The sequence below is a fragment of the Tachypleus tridentatus genome, chromosome 1 (assembly GCF_004210375.1).
Source record: "Tachypleus tridentatus isolate NWPU-2018 chromosome 1, ASM421037v1, whole genome shotgun sequence".
In the NCBI taxonomy this organism is placed as follows: domain Eukaryota; kingdom Metazoa; phylum Arthropoda; class Merostomata; order Xiphosura; family Limulidae; genus Tachypleus; species Tachypleus tridentatus.
The window spans coordinates 9,710,843-9,727,631 of NC_134825.1; the positions used below are offsets into that span (position 1 = coordinate 9,710,843).

The following is a 16,789-nucleotide window of genomic DNA, read 5'->3' on the forward strand; positions in this document are numbered from 1 at the left end:
TCCAGTTATTAGTATAACTAATTTAATATTCAGTTATCGGTATAACTAGTTTAATATTGAGTTACCAGTACAAGTAGTTTAATATACAATTATCAGTATAACTAGTTTAATATTGAGTTACCGGTACAACGTGTTTAATGTTGAGTTATCAGTATAACTAGTTTAATATTCAGTTATCAGTATAACTTGTTTAATGTTAAGTTATCAGTATAACTAGTTTAATATTCAGTTATCGGTATAACTAGTTTAATATTCAATTACCGGTACAACGTGTTTAATGTTGAGTTATCAGTATAACTAGTTTAATATCCAGTTATTAGTATAACTAATTTAATATTCAGTTATCGGTATAACTAGTTTAATATTGAGTTACCAGTACAAGTAGTTTAATATAGAATTATCAGTATAACTAGTTTAATATTCAGTTATCAGTATAACTTGTTTGATGTTGAGTTATTAGTATAACTAATTTAATATTCAGTTATCGGTATAACTAGTTTAATACTGAGTTACCAGTACAAGTAGTTTAATATACAATTATCAGTATAACTAGTTTAATATTCAGTTATCAGTATAACTTGTTTGATGTTGAGTTATTAGTATAACTAATTTAATATTCAGTTATCGGTATAACTAGTTTAATATTGAGTTACCAGTACAAGTAGTTTAATATACAATTATCAGTATAACTAGTTTAATATTCAGTTATCAGTATAACTTGTTTGATGTTGAGTTATTGGTATAACTAATTTAATATTCAGTTATCGGTATAACTAGTTTAATATTGAGTTACCAGTACAAGTAGTTTAATATACAATTATCAGTATAACTAGTTTAATATTCAATTACCGGTACAACGTGTTTAATGTTGAGTTATCAGTATAACTAGTTTAATATTCAGTTACCAGTATAACTAGTTTAATATTCAGTTATCAGTATAACTAGTTTAATATTCAGCTATCAGTATAACTAGTTTAATATTCAGCTATCAGTATAACTAGTTTAATATTCAGTTACCAGTATAACTAGTTTAATATTCAGCTATCAGTATAACTAGTTTAATATTCAGCTATCAGTATAACTAGTTTAATATTCAGCTATCAGTATAACTAGTTTAATATTCAGCTATCAGTATAACTAGTTTAATATTCAGTTATCAGTATAACTAGTTAATATTCTGTTATCAGTAGTGATTAATATACTCTTCACTTTTTAGTAATGACTCATTTATTGAACACTAATTAACAATTTAATATTCAATTAATGTCAATACTTGCTTCAGTCAAGTTCTCACTAATGACTTGATTGAATGTTCACGCCAATGTTGGACATTAACAAGTGAAGGAAACCATGATCTAGAATTATCACACGAAGGTTTCAATAAACCATTGTTCCAATAGGTGATCTACACCGAAGATTCGACACAGTAATAAGGAACAGAGATAAAATATTCACTAGTTTGTGGTTTATTGTAGTTTTTAACTTGTCTTATTTAGATGTAGACTTAAAACGTTCCAAATGAGAAATACAGATATTTCTGTATTTCCAATAAAAACAGTTTTTATGACCTCGTAACGTATAACGTTATTAAACTTACATTTAATCCGTCCAAGCAGTACGTAAAATATTTTCTCAACCCAAATGAGCAGTTTTTGCATACATATTTCTTTACAAGTGGGTTTTCTCGACATCACTGAGTATTTATATTTCATTAAGACGTGTTTCATATAACACTTTCTACTTGAAGAATAGTCGTAACGTTTTATTAGAAGACCAACCACTTCAAGTGTCATTGGAACACGAAACACTTGAAAACGGACTTTAAACTAATGCCAGAATGCCACATAGGTACACACGTTTATTACACTGCTAATTTTCTAAAGTCTTATTTTAACACAAATTACTCTAACGACTCTGTAATGCAACATTTTTCACAACCATAGCTGGTAATGATAAAAAATGAACAGTGTTTATGTCAACACTTACTTAAACACTTTGGAGTCTGGGTGACATTCCATTGTAAGTGAGACAGGCATATTCTCGATATTAACTTTGACTGGCTGACCGGTACGACGTATCCACTGTCACAGTGAAGACTACAAACTGACCCGAAGGTCAGGTCACCATAATCTCCGGGAGTACATTGGAAGGATCCATGATCCACTTTCGGTGGGCGGTTACATTGTGGCGCTGGAAAAGAAATACCAGGTATATAAACTCCACCCAGTCTCATGAATCTAACGGACTTGTGTCTAACGTATAAATCTAACATATAAATCCTAGGTCCAAGTCTCTTTGATCAATTTAGTTTTGTGGTGATGATGACACGACTGTATCTGAAAGTAGGATACAATTTAGATAAATATGATAATTAGATTTTTATTTTACAAGTTACGCACTATTTACTGGTCACGTTACTCAGGGGTAATGTATGTGTAAATGTTTAGGGTAAAACCTGTAAAAGGCCCGGCATGGCCAAGCGTGTGAAGGCGTGCGACTCGTAATCTGAGGGTCGCGGGTTCGCATCCCCATCGCGCCAAACATGCTCGCCCTTTTAGCCGTGAGGGCGTTATAATGTGCCAGTCAATCCCACTATTCGTTGGTAAAAAGAGTAGCCCAAGAATTGGCGGTGGGTGGTTATGACTAGTTGCCTTCCCTCTAGTCTTACACTACTAAATTAGGGACGGCTAGCACAGATAGCCCTCGAGTAGCTTTGTGCGAAATTCAAAAAAACAAAAAACAAACAATAAACCTGTAAAAGTAGTTATTCGTGCTGACAACAAACAAATGGTAAGTTAGATATTCAGTATTGTTATAACCAAGTGTTAGACAACGATAGATTTCTAAACGTCCATCTCATAACACATTGGCTTTGATGTACCCTAACATTACGTACATTATTAGAGTTCTAAGATAAAAGTATGACGTCAAGAGTATCCTAGCAACACAGACATTTCTCTCCAAGATTAATACTTGAGAAATAAATCAGTCCAGACGTCTATAAACGCCTATAGTAAGAGTTAACCTAAATGTTTTCCTAACACCATCAAAGATATTAATAGTTGGAAATAGATTAAATAATTCAATTTGATCTACAAATGTTACATTTCGGAAGACAACCATATTTACCTTCCACTACTATTTTGTAAAAACAAACCCCATTGGTCAAGAGTTCGGAATCAACAGCTTCGCACGTGTTGATGTACTCTCCAGGTTCTAGTTCACCCTCCAGAGTACACTCTACATCCAGATCTCTCCCGTCTTCTGCTATAAACCTGGGTTTCTTTATCCGAGCCACTCTTCCTTCACTCATCAGGGTTTGGTTGGTGCAGTCTACGGGTTTTGGTGGGTAAGCTCCTGGGTCAAACGAAAATAAAATAATATATACATATATATATATATCAGTTCCATGTGTATAAAGTTTTGTTCTTATATATTATTCCGAATACTGTCCACAGTTTTGATGTTCTCATCGAATCACATAAAGCGTAACAAAACGCACTTTATAACGTTAAGAAAAATCATTACCAGACATGTAAAAGAAACTCACTCCAACATTCGGGCACTTTCGTAATATCCCACTTCAAATCTGACAAACAAAACCTTCTTGCGATTTTTGACTGACTTGTTGGAATGACAAACCCCTCTTCACAAACGTAGGTACAAACGGTTCCAACCGTTAAATCACCAGATTTTCCGGGTGAACACTGAACGAATCCGTGATCCACTGTCGGCGGTGTATCACACTTCGGCTCTGAAAGTAACAAAACATCACGACACCAGATGGCAGCATTTATCAGAAATATTTAATTATTATTTGGAAGATAAATTTGATAAAAGACAAAAAGTATTTATCGTATCGCACACAATCATTAGAACTAATAATTTATTAATATGCAGGATTTCAGGAGGTTGAAACATAGAAACATTTTTTTAAACTTTAACTTACGTTTTTTGATTATCTAAACCCATAAAAAAAATATTTTTAATGTTTACATACTGGTGGTGTTGGTGTTAGCAAAATTCAACCAAATGTGTACCAATGGAAGAATTTCGTGCTAAGAAAACAGAAAACAATTCTAAAACAATTTTAGAAAACTAAAAAAGTAGATCGATGACAAGTAGATGACTGTACTGAAAGAGTAGTCATATGAAAAGTAAGTAACATAATAGTTACGAAAAGGTGCACCAGAACGTAATACCGTATCATGTGTTTGCTTTATTTGTTTGAATTTTGTGCAAAGCTACACGTGAGCTATCTGCGTTAGCCGTCCCTAACTTAGCAGTTTAATACTAGAGGGAAGGTAGCCAGTTATCACCACTTACCGTCAACTGTTGTACCAAAGAATAATGGGATTGACCGAATATTACAATTTTCACACGGTTGAAAAGGCGAGCATGTTTAGTGTGACGAGGATTCGAACCCGTGACACTCACCTTAAGAGTCAAGCGTCCTAACCACATGGCCATACCGCACCTTTTTGGTAATTAAGCACAAAGCTACACAATGGGCTATTTGTACTCAGCCCACCACGGGTATTGGAACCATAATTCTAGTAAACGTACCGCTGTGCCACTGGGAGACTGTACTAAATAAACAAGAGACAGAGTAGTCATGATAAAGTAATCTCGTAATAATAAAAGACCCCGGCATGGCCAGGTGGGTTAGGGCACTCGACTTACAGTCTGTGGGTCGCGGGTTCGAATCCCCATCGCACCAAACATGCTCGCCCTTTCAGCCGTGGGGGCGTTATAATGTGAAAGTCAATCCCATTATTCGTTGGTAAAAGAGTATCCCAAGAGTTGGCGGTGGGTGGTCATGACTAGCTGCCTTCCCTCTAGTCTTACACTGCTAAATTAGGGACGGTTACCGCAGATAGTCCTTGAGTAGGTTTGCGCAAAATTCAAAAACAAACAAAATAATAAAATAAATATAGTTTTTAAAACGTTTGCCAAATCGCAGTCTCGCAATATATGAAGAAAAATATTATAGTCTTAGAAATGTGTTATTAAAGTGTTTCATTAAACTTACCACAATATTAATTGTGAGTTCAGTCTGTGAGAATAGTGTAGGATTATAGTGTAAATTCAGCTTTATCTTAACGAGAGAGTTACGTTTCACGTTTTGAATTTGGCTATCTTAATTAAATAGTATTTGTTTTATATGAAATTTAGTGTGACGTAGTTGAATTGAAAATATCCGTTGAAAACTATATAAACCAGAACTACGAAGTTACAAATTATTGAAGGTAACATTATACAAGCTGGATAGAAGCCCGTAACATTAATAAAAAAGAAAACTGAAACCTATTTCTAATGATGAAGCACGACACCACTTGTTAGATACCCTCGATATAATTAGTCAGAGTACTCGCTAACGACCTACAAGACGCGATCAGCCCAGGAGATTTAGGTTACTAAACTAAACCGTCTTCACCTTTTAATTATGAGTCACCATATAAATAAAAATGTTACATTTTACAATTTCTAAATAATAAAGACATCTGGACGTTGTAGAAATAAAGACTATTTTTGATCCATGAATACCATACTTGGGTTAATCTAAACTTTATGTATTCTGTTGTTTGCTGTTATACACAATATCTCGAAACCTGAATTTCAGGGTTATAAGCCTCCAGACTTATCCGTGAGGGAAACTAAATATTTACTAATCCACTTAACTTGGACAAACAGCTCAATTAAATAATTATGGTAAAATTTAGCTACCTTATAATGCTTGTATAATTGTCAAAATATTCAAACATGTTTGTCAGGACGGCTGATGTAGGTATTAACACTTTTACCAAAACAAAGCAGAGAACAACCTGAAGATGGCCTACAAAGGTCGAAACGTTGTTCTCTGCTTGTCAATAAAAGTGTTAATACCCATACCAGCCGTTCTGAGATACATTTTTATTTCAAGTGGGTTTCTCGTTATCAAGAAAATCTTCAACTAATTCCATCAACACTGTATAGACGTTAAACAAATTAATGGTCAACATTTTAAACTGACCTCACCCACACTGTGTATACCTTAAAAAACTGATGGCCAAAAGGTTAGATTAATCTATCGCTTGTTAAGATAAAGAAATAAAGTTATCGTGGTTAAATCTGAGAGTTGTTATGCGCAAAAGATGACGCAACACCGTTCAGATAGTACAAATTATTAGTTCCTTACTAGTGTACCTGAAATACGAAGATTGTAAACACACTCTGCAGTGGTCCGCAGCTCCGGATCTGTGGCTGTACACGTGTTGATGTACTCTCCAGGTTCCAGTTCACCCTCCAGGGTACACTTCACATCCAGATCTCTCTCATCTCCTGCTACAAACCTGGGTTTTGTTACACGTGCTACTCCACCATCAGCCACCAGGGTTTGGTTGGTGCACATGATAGGTTTGGGCTTAATAAGTACTGTTATTTTAAAAAGAAAGAAATGAAAATAGAGAGGAAAGTAAATACATAATGTAGCTTAAATATATAAACCTGTCAGTGTGTTCGTCTAAAAACTGCGAAGGCAAACAAAATAAAATTGAAAATTAAACCAGAAATCATTTTCGATTAATGTCTGCTAAACTTGAAATCAAAACACTTACATAAACAGTTAGGAACCACACTTATGTTCCACCGTAGGTTGGAAAGACACACTCTACTTTTGAAATCTGATTGGCTGACAGGGATGACGTAACCATCATCACAAAGGTAGTGACAAATTGTTCCAATAGTCAGTTCACCAAGATCTCTAGAGATACATCTCGCCTGCCCGTGGTCTAGTCTCGGTGGATGGCTACACTTCGGATCTAAAGGAAAGAAAATATAACGTTTTATAAAGTTAACTGGCAAGAAATCAAACAAAACATATTCCAGTTTTACCACTTTCAAACATTGTATTGGAGTAGAAATGGATGCAATAAACATAAAATAAAAACACAATATTAAAGTAAAGATAGCTGAAAGAAACATAAACTGAAAACACTGACTGTAGTACAAATGGATGGAGTAAACGTAAAATAAAAATACCGTATTGGAGTAGAAATGGTTGCAGTAAATATAAACTACAAACACTGTACTGGTGTAGTAATGGATGCAGTAAATATAAACTAAAAACACTGTACTGGTGTAGTAATGGATGCAGTAAATATAAACTAAAAACACTGTACTGGTGTAGAAATGGATGCAGTAAATATAAACTAAAAACACTGTACTGGTGAAGAAATGGATGCAGTAAATATAAACTACAAACACTGTACTGGTGTAGTAATGGATGCAGTAAATATAAACTAAAAACACTGTACTGGTGAAGTAATGGATGCAGTAAATATAAACTAAAAACACTGTACTGGTGAAGTAATGGATGCAGTAAATATAAACTAAAAACACTGTACTGGTGAAGTAATGGATGCACTAAATATAAACTACAAACACTGTACTGGTGTAGAAATGGATGCAGTAAATATAAACTAAAAACACTGTACTGGTGAAGAAATGGATGCAGTAAATATAAACTAAAAACACTGTAGTGGTGAAGTAATGGATGCAGTAAATATAAACTAAAAACACTGTACTGGTGTAGAAATGGATGAAGTAAATATAAACTACAAACACTGTACTGGTGAAGTAATGGATGAAGTAAATATAAACTACAAACACTGTACTGGTGTAGAAATGGATGAAGTAAATATAAACTACAAACACTGTACTGGTGAAGTAATGGATGAAGTAAATATAAACTACAAACACTGTACTGGTGTAGAAATGGTTGCAGTATTGAGTTTTTAAATCCAGCATTTCTTATGTGAAATATTCTAGACATTCGTTAGAGAGCTTTTATTTTAAGTTTAGTGTAGTAAGAAACTGTGTCTTAATATAATATTTACTTATTTAATAATCTATTACAAACTTCCAGTTTTCATACGAAACTGAAATGAATTTTAGTGTGGTTAGTTTCCACCAAAAGAAGAAGAAATTATTTCGATAAGTCTTATATAATATATATTCTTATTCGACATGTTTTATATAATATATATTCTTATTGGACAAGTCTTATATAATATATATTCTTATTGGACAAGTCTTATATAATATATATTCTTATTCGACAAGTCTTATATAACATATATTCTTATTGGACAAGTCTTATATAATATATATTCTTATTGGATAAGTCTTATATAATATATATTCTTATTCGACAAGCCTTGTATAGTATATATTCTTATTGGACAAGTCTTATATAATATATATTCTTATTCGACAAGCCTTATATAATATATATTCTTATTGGACAAGTCTTATATAATATATATTCTTATTCGACAAGTCTTATATAATATATATTCTTATTCGACAAGCCTTATATAATATATATTCTTATTGGACAAGTCTTATGTAATATATATTCTTATTCGACAAGTCTTATGTAATATATATTCTTATTCGACAAGTCTTATATAATATATATTCTTACTTGTTACGTTCACGTGGAAGAGGCAGTGAGTAACAGTTTGAAGTTCGATATCGGTAGATTCACACGTGTTGATGTACTCTCCAGGTTCCAGTTCACCCTCCAGGGTACACTCCACATCCAGATCTCTCCCGTCTCCTGCTACAAACCTGGGTTTCTCTACACGTGCTACTCCATTCTCGGCGATGAGGGTTTGGTTAACACAGTTTAAAGGAGTTGGTGGAATAACTTCTGTTTATGAAAATAAACAAAGTTATACACACTTGATTTAAGCACAAAAAGACCAAGTAGGGTTAACAAGGACATTTGTAGTACACAGAAAGGAAGTAGGGTTAACAAGGACATTTGTAGTACACAGAAAAGAAGTAGGGTTAACAAGGACATTTGTAGTACACAGAAAAGAAGTAGGGTTCACAAGAACATTTGTAGTACACAGTAAAGAAGTAGGGTTAACAAGGACATTTGTAGTACACAGTAAAGAAGTAGGGTTAACAAGGACATTTGTAGTACACAGAAAAGAAGTAGGGTTCACAAGAACATTTGTAGTACACAAAAAAGAAGTATGGTTCACCAGAACATTTGTAGTACACAGAAAAGAAGTATGGTTCACCAGAACATTTGTAGTACACAGTAAATAAGTATGGTTCACCAGAACATTTGTAGTACACAGTAAATAAGTATGGTTCACCAGAACATTTGTAGTACACAGTAAATAAGTATGGTTCACCAGAACATTTGTAGTACACAGTAAATAAGTATGGTTCACAAGAACATTTGTAGTACACAGTAAAGAAGTATGGTTCACAAGAACATTTGTAGTACACAGTAAAGAAGTATGGTTCACCAGAACATTTGCAGTACACAATAAAGAAGTATGGTTCACCAGAACATTTGTAGTACACAATAAAGAAGTATGGTTCACCAGAACATTTGTAGTACACAGTAAAGAAGTATGGTTCACAAGAACATTTGTAGTACACAGTAAAGAAGTATGGTTCACCAGAACATTTGTAGTACACAGTAAATAAGTATGGTTCACAAGAACATTTGTAGTACACAGTAAAGAAGTATGGTTCACCAGAACATTTGCAGTACACAGTAAAGAAGTATGGTTCACCAGAACATTTGTAGTACACAATAAAGAAGTATGGTTCACCAGAACATTTGTAGTAATACAGTAAAGAAGTACAGTTCACAAGAACATTTGTAGTAACACAGTAAAGAAGTATGGTTCACCAGAACATTTGTAGTAATACAGTAAAGAAGCATGGTTCACCAGAACATTTGTAGTACACAGTAAAGAAGTATGGTTCACCAGAACATTTGTAGTACACAGTAAAGAAGTATGGTTCACCAGAACATTTGTAGTACATAGTAAAGAAGTATGGTTCACCAGAACATTTGTAGTACACAGTAAAGAAGCATGGTTCACAAGAACATTTGTAGCATTACAGTAAAGAAGTATGGTTCACCAGAACATTTGTAGTACATAGTAAAGAAGTATGGTTCACCAGAACATTTGTAGTACACAGTAAAGAAGTATGGTTCACCAGAACATTTGTAGTACACAATAAAGAAGTATGGTTCACCAGAACATTTGTAGTACACAGTAAATAAGTATGGTTCACAAGAACATTTGTAGTACACAGTAAAGAAGTATGGTTCACAAGAACATTTGTAGTACACAGTAAAGAAGTATGGTTCACAAGAACATTTGTAGTACACAGTAAAGAAGTATGGTTCACCAGAACATTTTTAGTACACAGTAAAGAAGTATGGTTCACAAGAACATTTGTAGTACACAGTAAATAAGTATGGTTCACAAGAACATTTGTAGTACACAGTAAAGAAGCATGGTTCAGAAGAACATTTGTAGTACACAGTAAAGACGTATGGTTTGTAAGTTATACTGTGTCTGTAGCAAGCACTGCACAAAACAGGTGAGTTTCTTTTAGTGGGTAAGGTTGCATAACTGTTATAACCTAATCCCAAGAAATAGTTCCTTTACATTTTAAAGTTAGATAATATCAGAGACTTATTACATGTTAATAAAAACTACTGGCTCGGTAGTGTACTTAAAACTGAAATATTCCGCTCAGCACAAACAACAAATACAAAGTTTGTATTTGTGGGAAAAATCTTCTGGTTACCTCTTTGAGAATTTCTCATCTGTAATAAGTTATACCAGTATTATTCTTAGAGCAAGGTGGGATCTTGCAGTTCAATTGAAATCAAAGTATCTATGGTTCGTGTTCCATTTCATTAAAACTCTCTCTGCACGTTGGGGCCCAGAGTGTGTTATAAAAGTGACGGTAAAACCTCACTTGTCGTTCAGGCAAGAGTATTCTAAGAGTTGGCGGTAAGTACTGTTGATTAGCTGTCTTCTCTTTAGTTTATTATTTCAAAATTGGGGACGGCTGTCTCTTGTATTTAGACTGTTACAAACAGCTAAGCCAAATTTTTCTTCTTAACAAAACCATGAAAGTCAAGACTGAGAACGCCATGTGTAATCCCATAACTTGTGTCACTAAAGTAACGCCTGGTAGTCAAGAGCATCGGTTCGAGTCCTACTTGGTTTTGGTTTCTATCCGTAAATGCGTTGACTGATCTCGAAAGAGGTTTATCATCTGACGATAGCAAAATAAAGAAAAATGAACTTCGCCGCGCTTGTGAATTCCTTAAAATGAATTACTTGTTTGTTTTTAAATGTAGAGCTTTAAAATGGACCATCTGTTTTGTGCGTACCAGAAGTATCAAAAACCAATTTTTAGAGTTATACATCTCCAAGCTTACCACTGAGCCACTGGGAAGGCGCTACTATAGGTTGTAGGTTCAATTACATACTAGTATAGAAAACGTTGATTCGTGTACGCAGCATGATTTTGGTTGTGGGTGTTTGCATTTGAATACACAATATTTATCAAATGTAAAGGTAGTAATGTGAATTTAAAGTAATTAAAACGTTGAAGTGACCTACCTAGGCTGTTTACGTAGTTCTAAATGAATCTGGTGGTCGTGCGGGGCGTTTCAATAACTGTGAGGTTAAATCTAAGTAGATTAAGCCTACTTGATAACATAATATATTCACCAAACAGTTATAGTAGATAAATACTTTGAGCCTACGGTCTAACACAAAATAATTAGTGATAACGAGAAAACCCACTTGTAGAGAAAATTATATATGTAAAAACGGCTGGTATGGGTAGAGAAAGCTCTATGTAGAAAAGCGAACAATGTTTCAACCTTCTTCGGTCATCGTCAAGTTCACAATGAAAGAAAGAGGTAACTGACCAAAAGTTGACGACATTTTTCTAAGGAGTTGTGTAACTGAGTGTAGGAATGTAGAGGGCGTGCTTAGATGCTTAGATGTTTGATTATATTTATTAATATAGGTATAAAGATGTTCCTTTGTGTTGGTTTATTTTGGCAATAACGTATTTAATTGTATTTGTGTTTCTAATACGCTATTAAGTTCAACATAATTAAATGTGTTTTGCTCCTGATTTTCGTTTGTATTCAATGTCCGGTGCATCACGTTGCAGTGTCCAACAGTAGTCAGCAAGCATTGACGGATTCCAGTTGCCCTGATATCGTTTTTCCATTGTACCAATGTCCTGGTGAAACCTTTTACTGTGTTCATCACTGACAGCACCGAGATTTGCGGGAAGAAGTCCAAGTGTTAGTGGAATAAATGAATCTTGAGTGACATGATGCAATTCATTGTTTTGTATGCTTTGAGAAGTTTGTCTACCAGCTGAATGTAATGTGGGGCTCTATACTTGTCAAGAAAATTGTCAACAACGTCTTTGTAGACTTTCCAGGTAATCTTTTCCGGCCCAACTAAGAAATCTTCGAACCGCTTGTCACTCATAACATGTCTGATCTGAAGGCCTACAAAAATGCCTTCTTTGATCTTGGTCTCAGTTATTCTTAGGAACATCTGTCTTAAATAACGAAAACCTTCGCCTTCTTTGTTCATTGCTTTCACGAAATTCTTCATAAATTCCAGTTTTATGTGAAGATGAAGCAAAAAAATCTTTGCCGGGTCGACAAGCGGTTCATACGCCACATTTTTCTGTCCTGAAACTAACTATTTACGGGGTAGCCAGCTCTGTCTGAAATAATGTGTCTCTTTGGCACGACTGTCCCATTCACAGATGAAACAACAGTACTTTGTACAGTCAAGCTGCAGTCCCAGTAACAGAGCAACGACTTTCAGATCTCCACATATATTCCAGTTGTACTTGCTGTACTGGTTGTGCTTCAGCAACATTTCCGTTTTCTCGTAGGTTTCTTTCATGTGTGCTGCATAGCCAACAGGTATTGAAGGGTGAACGATGTCATTGTGTAACAGAACAGCTTTGAGGCTTAACATTGATGAATCAATAAAGAGACGCCACTCTTGTGGGTCGTGGCCACAACCCAAAGCAGATAACAATCCTTCGATGTCAACACAGAAACAGAAACTGTCAACTTGTGCAAAGAATTTGGTTATATCATCTTGGCGGCTTCGAAAAACAGAAGTTTTCATACCTGGTGATAGCAAACACCATTCCTGCAGTCTCGAACCCAGCAATTCGGCTTTTGCTTTTGACAGACCCAAATCTCTGACCAGATCGTTTAATTCTGTGTTATCAGATGTGGATCTCCTGAGGAGCACGGTTCAAAATCTGGATCAATGTCAATGCCAGTTTCCTGCATTGCAGTTTCTTCATCTGGTTTGTCTAAGGTCCATTCTTCTGGTGGTTTCGAAATTGGAAGACTCGTCATGTGGCACGGGTCTGATTGCTGAAGGCAGATTAGGGTATTCAATTGACTTGGCATATTTTTAGCAGAGAAACCAGACACATTAGTCAAACAGAAGTAACAGTCCGTCACATGGTCTTTCTGTTCTCGCCACATCATCGGGACAGCAAACGGCATTGTCTTTCGAGTGCCTCTTAGCCAAGCTCTCAGACAGACAGCACATGTCACACAACAAATGTGAGGCGCCCATCCCTGGTTTTGATCACCAATTTTACAGCCAAAGTACAGATGATATGTTTTCTCCACAAGAGCAGTCATTGAGCGTCTCTGATGAACACGCGTATACTCGCCACAAATATAGCAGAATGTATCGCGGCTGTTACGACACTGACGAGACATATTGACCGACACCATTCGTCCTGTAAAACGTCTATAACATCTAACTTACTTGTTAAAGTGCTACTTAGGCAATGCTATATTCTGAAACAATACGTATACACTATAAAGTCTATATTAATTCAATGAGCAGCATCTGTGTATTCAAGCCACTTTTATAGCCTGTTGAGACAGTGTCAAGCTGGCTCTGGCCTGCCCAGGCATGCCCGGGCTGCATACTTCCACTGAACAGCTTCCAACCTGGCCTGATTTCATGTCTGGACATGCCCAGACTGCACAAAACATAGGTCTCTTACAGAAACAAATATTTTTGGATACAAATGTAAGAAAAAAAACATGACAAACCTGAAGATTTTGATGAAACGGTACGTGATATGCAAATTTGGATGTGATTTTCGTGATCAGCAGCCAGAAATTTATAAGGAACACCCTAAAGTGTTCAAGAAGCAAAAACTTTGTTGTGCAGTGTAAGCAGAGAACAACGTTTCAACCTTCCTAGGTCATCTTCAGGCTGACCTTAAGATGACCTAAGAATGTCGAAACGTTGTTCTCTGCTTATCAATAAAATTGTTAATACCTATACCAGCCGTTCTGAGATACATTTTTATTTCAAGTGGATTTCTCATCAATAACAACTTACCTTTGCACTCCGGAACGTGAGTTGTATTCCATCTTCTAGTCCACATGCACTCAATTGTCTTAGTTCCTGATTGACTCCTTGGAATAACGTAGCCCTCGTGGCAGTGGTACTCACAAGTAGTTCCAATTGGGTATCGGCCAGATTGGGATGAACATTCTTCAACACCGTGTTCAATGACTGGTGGGGGGTCGCAGGTAGCAGCTAGTGCACGGTTCAAGAGAAATATTTATAAACACTCATGTTATTTATTTAAGAAATTAAGTTGTATTTTATTTTGATACCAGTATTACTGGTGGTAGAAATAGCTTAACGTAGATACGTTTTACTCAGTGTCGTCTAAGCGCATATTTCACATTTCCATCTTCCCACACCAACTACCTTAATATAATAAACAATGTAATAAATAAACAGACTGTTCTCTATGTTTTAAAAAAATCACTTTCTTTTAAATAAAATGTGAGCTTTCAGCCCTCTTAACTGTGCTTTTATTGGAAAATAATACAATAAATAATATAAATTTCTTTATCTGTGAAACGCTTTGGAGGCAGCGGACCTAACAATATCTGAAAGCTGGTATTAAAATTATTAACCATGCAAAAAGTGGTTAAAATGAATTATGGTAGTTACAAAGATTTAAACTTTTACAAAAACTGACCAGTCGAGACCGCGGTCTTTTAAGCTGTACAAAAATATGTCTTATATGTGTTGTTCTTGTAAATTTATACGATCAAAGAACTATTTCATTATAATAACCATATGTACCTTATAGAAAAATAAAAGACCCCATTTATTAAAGGCTAAGTTGATATGGTTTATTTCAATGTCGATAACACTATAGTTGATAAAGTTTAACAACACATCAATAACACCACAGTTGATAAGGTTTAGTACAACATCAATAACATTATAGTTCATAAGGTTTAATACAACATCGATAGCACTACAGTTGATAAGGTTTAGTACAACATTGATAACACCACAGTTGATAAGGTTTAATACAACACCGATAACACTACAGTTAATAAGGTTCATAGTTGATAGTACAGTTGATAGTACAACATCGATAACATCACAGTTGATAAGGTTTAGTACAACATAAATAACACTATAATTGATAAGGTTTAATACAACACCGATAACACTATAGTTGATAAGGATTAGTACAACATCGATAACACTATAATTGATAAGGTTCAGTACAACATCGATAACACTATAGTTGATAAGGTTTAGTACAATATCGATAACACTGCAGTTGATCAGGGTTAGTACAACATCGATAACACTACAGTTGATAAGGTTTAGTACAACATCGATAACCTATAGTTGATAGGGTTTAGTGCAACATCGATAACACTACAGTTGATAAGGTTTAGTACAACATCGATAACACTACAGTTGATAAGGTTTAGTACAACATCGATAACACTGCAGTTAATAAGGTTTAGTACAACATCGATAACTCCACAGTTGATAACGTTTAGTACAACATCGATAACACTATAGTTGATAGGGTTTAGGACAACATCGATAACACCCCAGTTTATAAGGTTTAGTACAACATCGATAACACTATAGTTCATAAGGTTTAGTACAACTTCAATAAGACTATAGTTGATGAGGTTTAGTACATCATCTATAACACTACAGTTGATAAGGTTTAGTGCAACATCAATAACATCACAGTTGATAAGGTTTAGTACAATATCGATAACACTACAGTTGATAAGGTTTAGTACAACATCGATAACACTATAGTTGTTGGGTTTAGGACAACATCGATAACACCCCAGTTTATAAGGTTTAGTACAACATCGATAACACTGAAGTTGATAAGGTTTAGTACAACATCGATAACACTACAGTTGATAAGGTTTAATACAACATCGAGAACACTATAGTTGATAAGGTTTAGTACAACTTCGATAAGACTATAGTTGATGAGGTTTAGTACATCATCTATAACACTACAGTTGATAAGGTTTAGTGCAACATCAATAACATCACAGTTGATAAGGTTTAGTACAACATCGAGAACACTATAGTTGTTGGGTTTAGGACAACATCGATAACACCCCAGTTTATAAGGTTTAGTACAACATCGATAACACTGAAGTTGATAAGGTTTAGTACAACATCGATAACACTGAAGTTGATAAGGTTTAGTACAACATCGATAACACTATAGATGATAAGGTTTAATACAACATCGAGAACACTACAGTTGATAAGGTTTAGTACAACATCGATAACACTATAGTTGATAAGGTTTAGTACAACATCGAGAACACTAGAGTTGATAAGGTTTAGTACAACATCGATAACACTATAGTTGATAAGGTTTAGTACAACATCGAGAACACTACAGTTGATAAGGTTTAGTACAACATCGATAACACTATAGTTGATAAGGTTTAGTACAACATCGAGAACACTATAGCTGATAAGGTTTAGTACAACATCGATAACACTACAATTGATAAGGTTTAGTACAACATCGATAACACTATAGTTGATAAGGTTTAGTACAACATCGATAACAC

The 16,789-nt window shown here is 34.8% G+C and overlaps 1 protein-coding gene across 1 annotated transcript in view; it reads right to left on the bottom strand.

Annotated features, from left to right (window-relative positions):
• LOC143224032 (sushi, von Willebrand factor type A, EGF and pentraxin domain-containing protein 1-like) overlaps positions 1–16,789 on the bottom strand; it is a 102,828-nt gene that overhangs the window by 3,631 nt on the left and 82,408 nt on the right. Inside the window, exons 28-34 of the mRNA XM_076452529.1 lie at positions 14,247–14,447; positions 8,468–8,695; positions 6,597–6,800; positions 6,187–6,414; positions 3,551–3,754; positions 3,130–3,357; positions 1,987–2,190 (exon numbers count right to left, since the gene is read on the bottom strand). Of these exons, the coding sequence (XP_076308644.1) occupies positions 1,987–2,190; positions 3,130–3,357; positions 3,551–3,754; positions 6,187–6,414; positions 6,597–6,800; positions 8,468–8,695; positions 14,247–14,447 (1,497 nt within the window). The remainder of the gene's footprint in view (positions 1–1,986; positions 2,191–3,129; positions 3,358–3,550; positions 3,755–6,186; positions 6,415–6,596; positions 6,801–8,467; positions 8,696–14,246; positions 14,448–16,789) is intronic.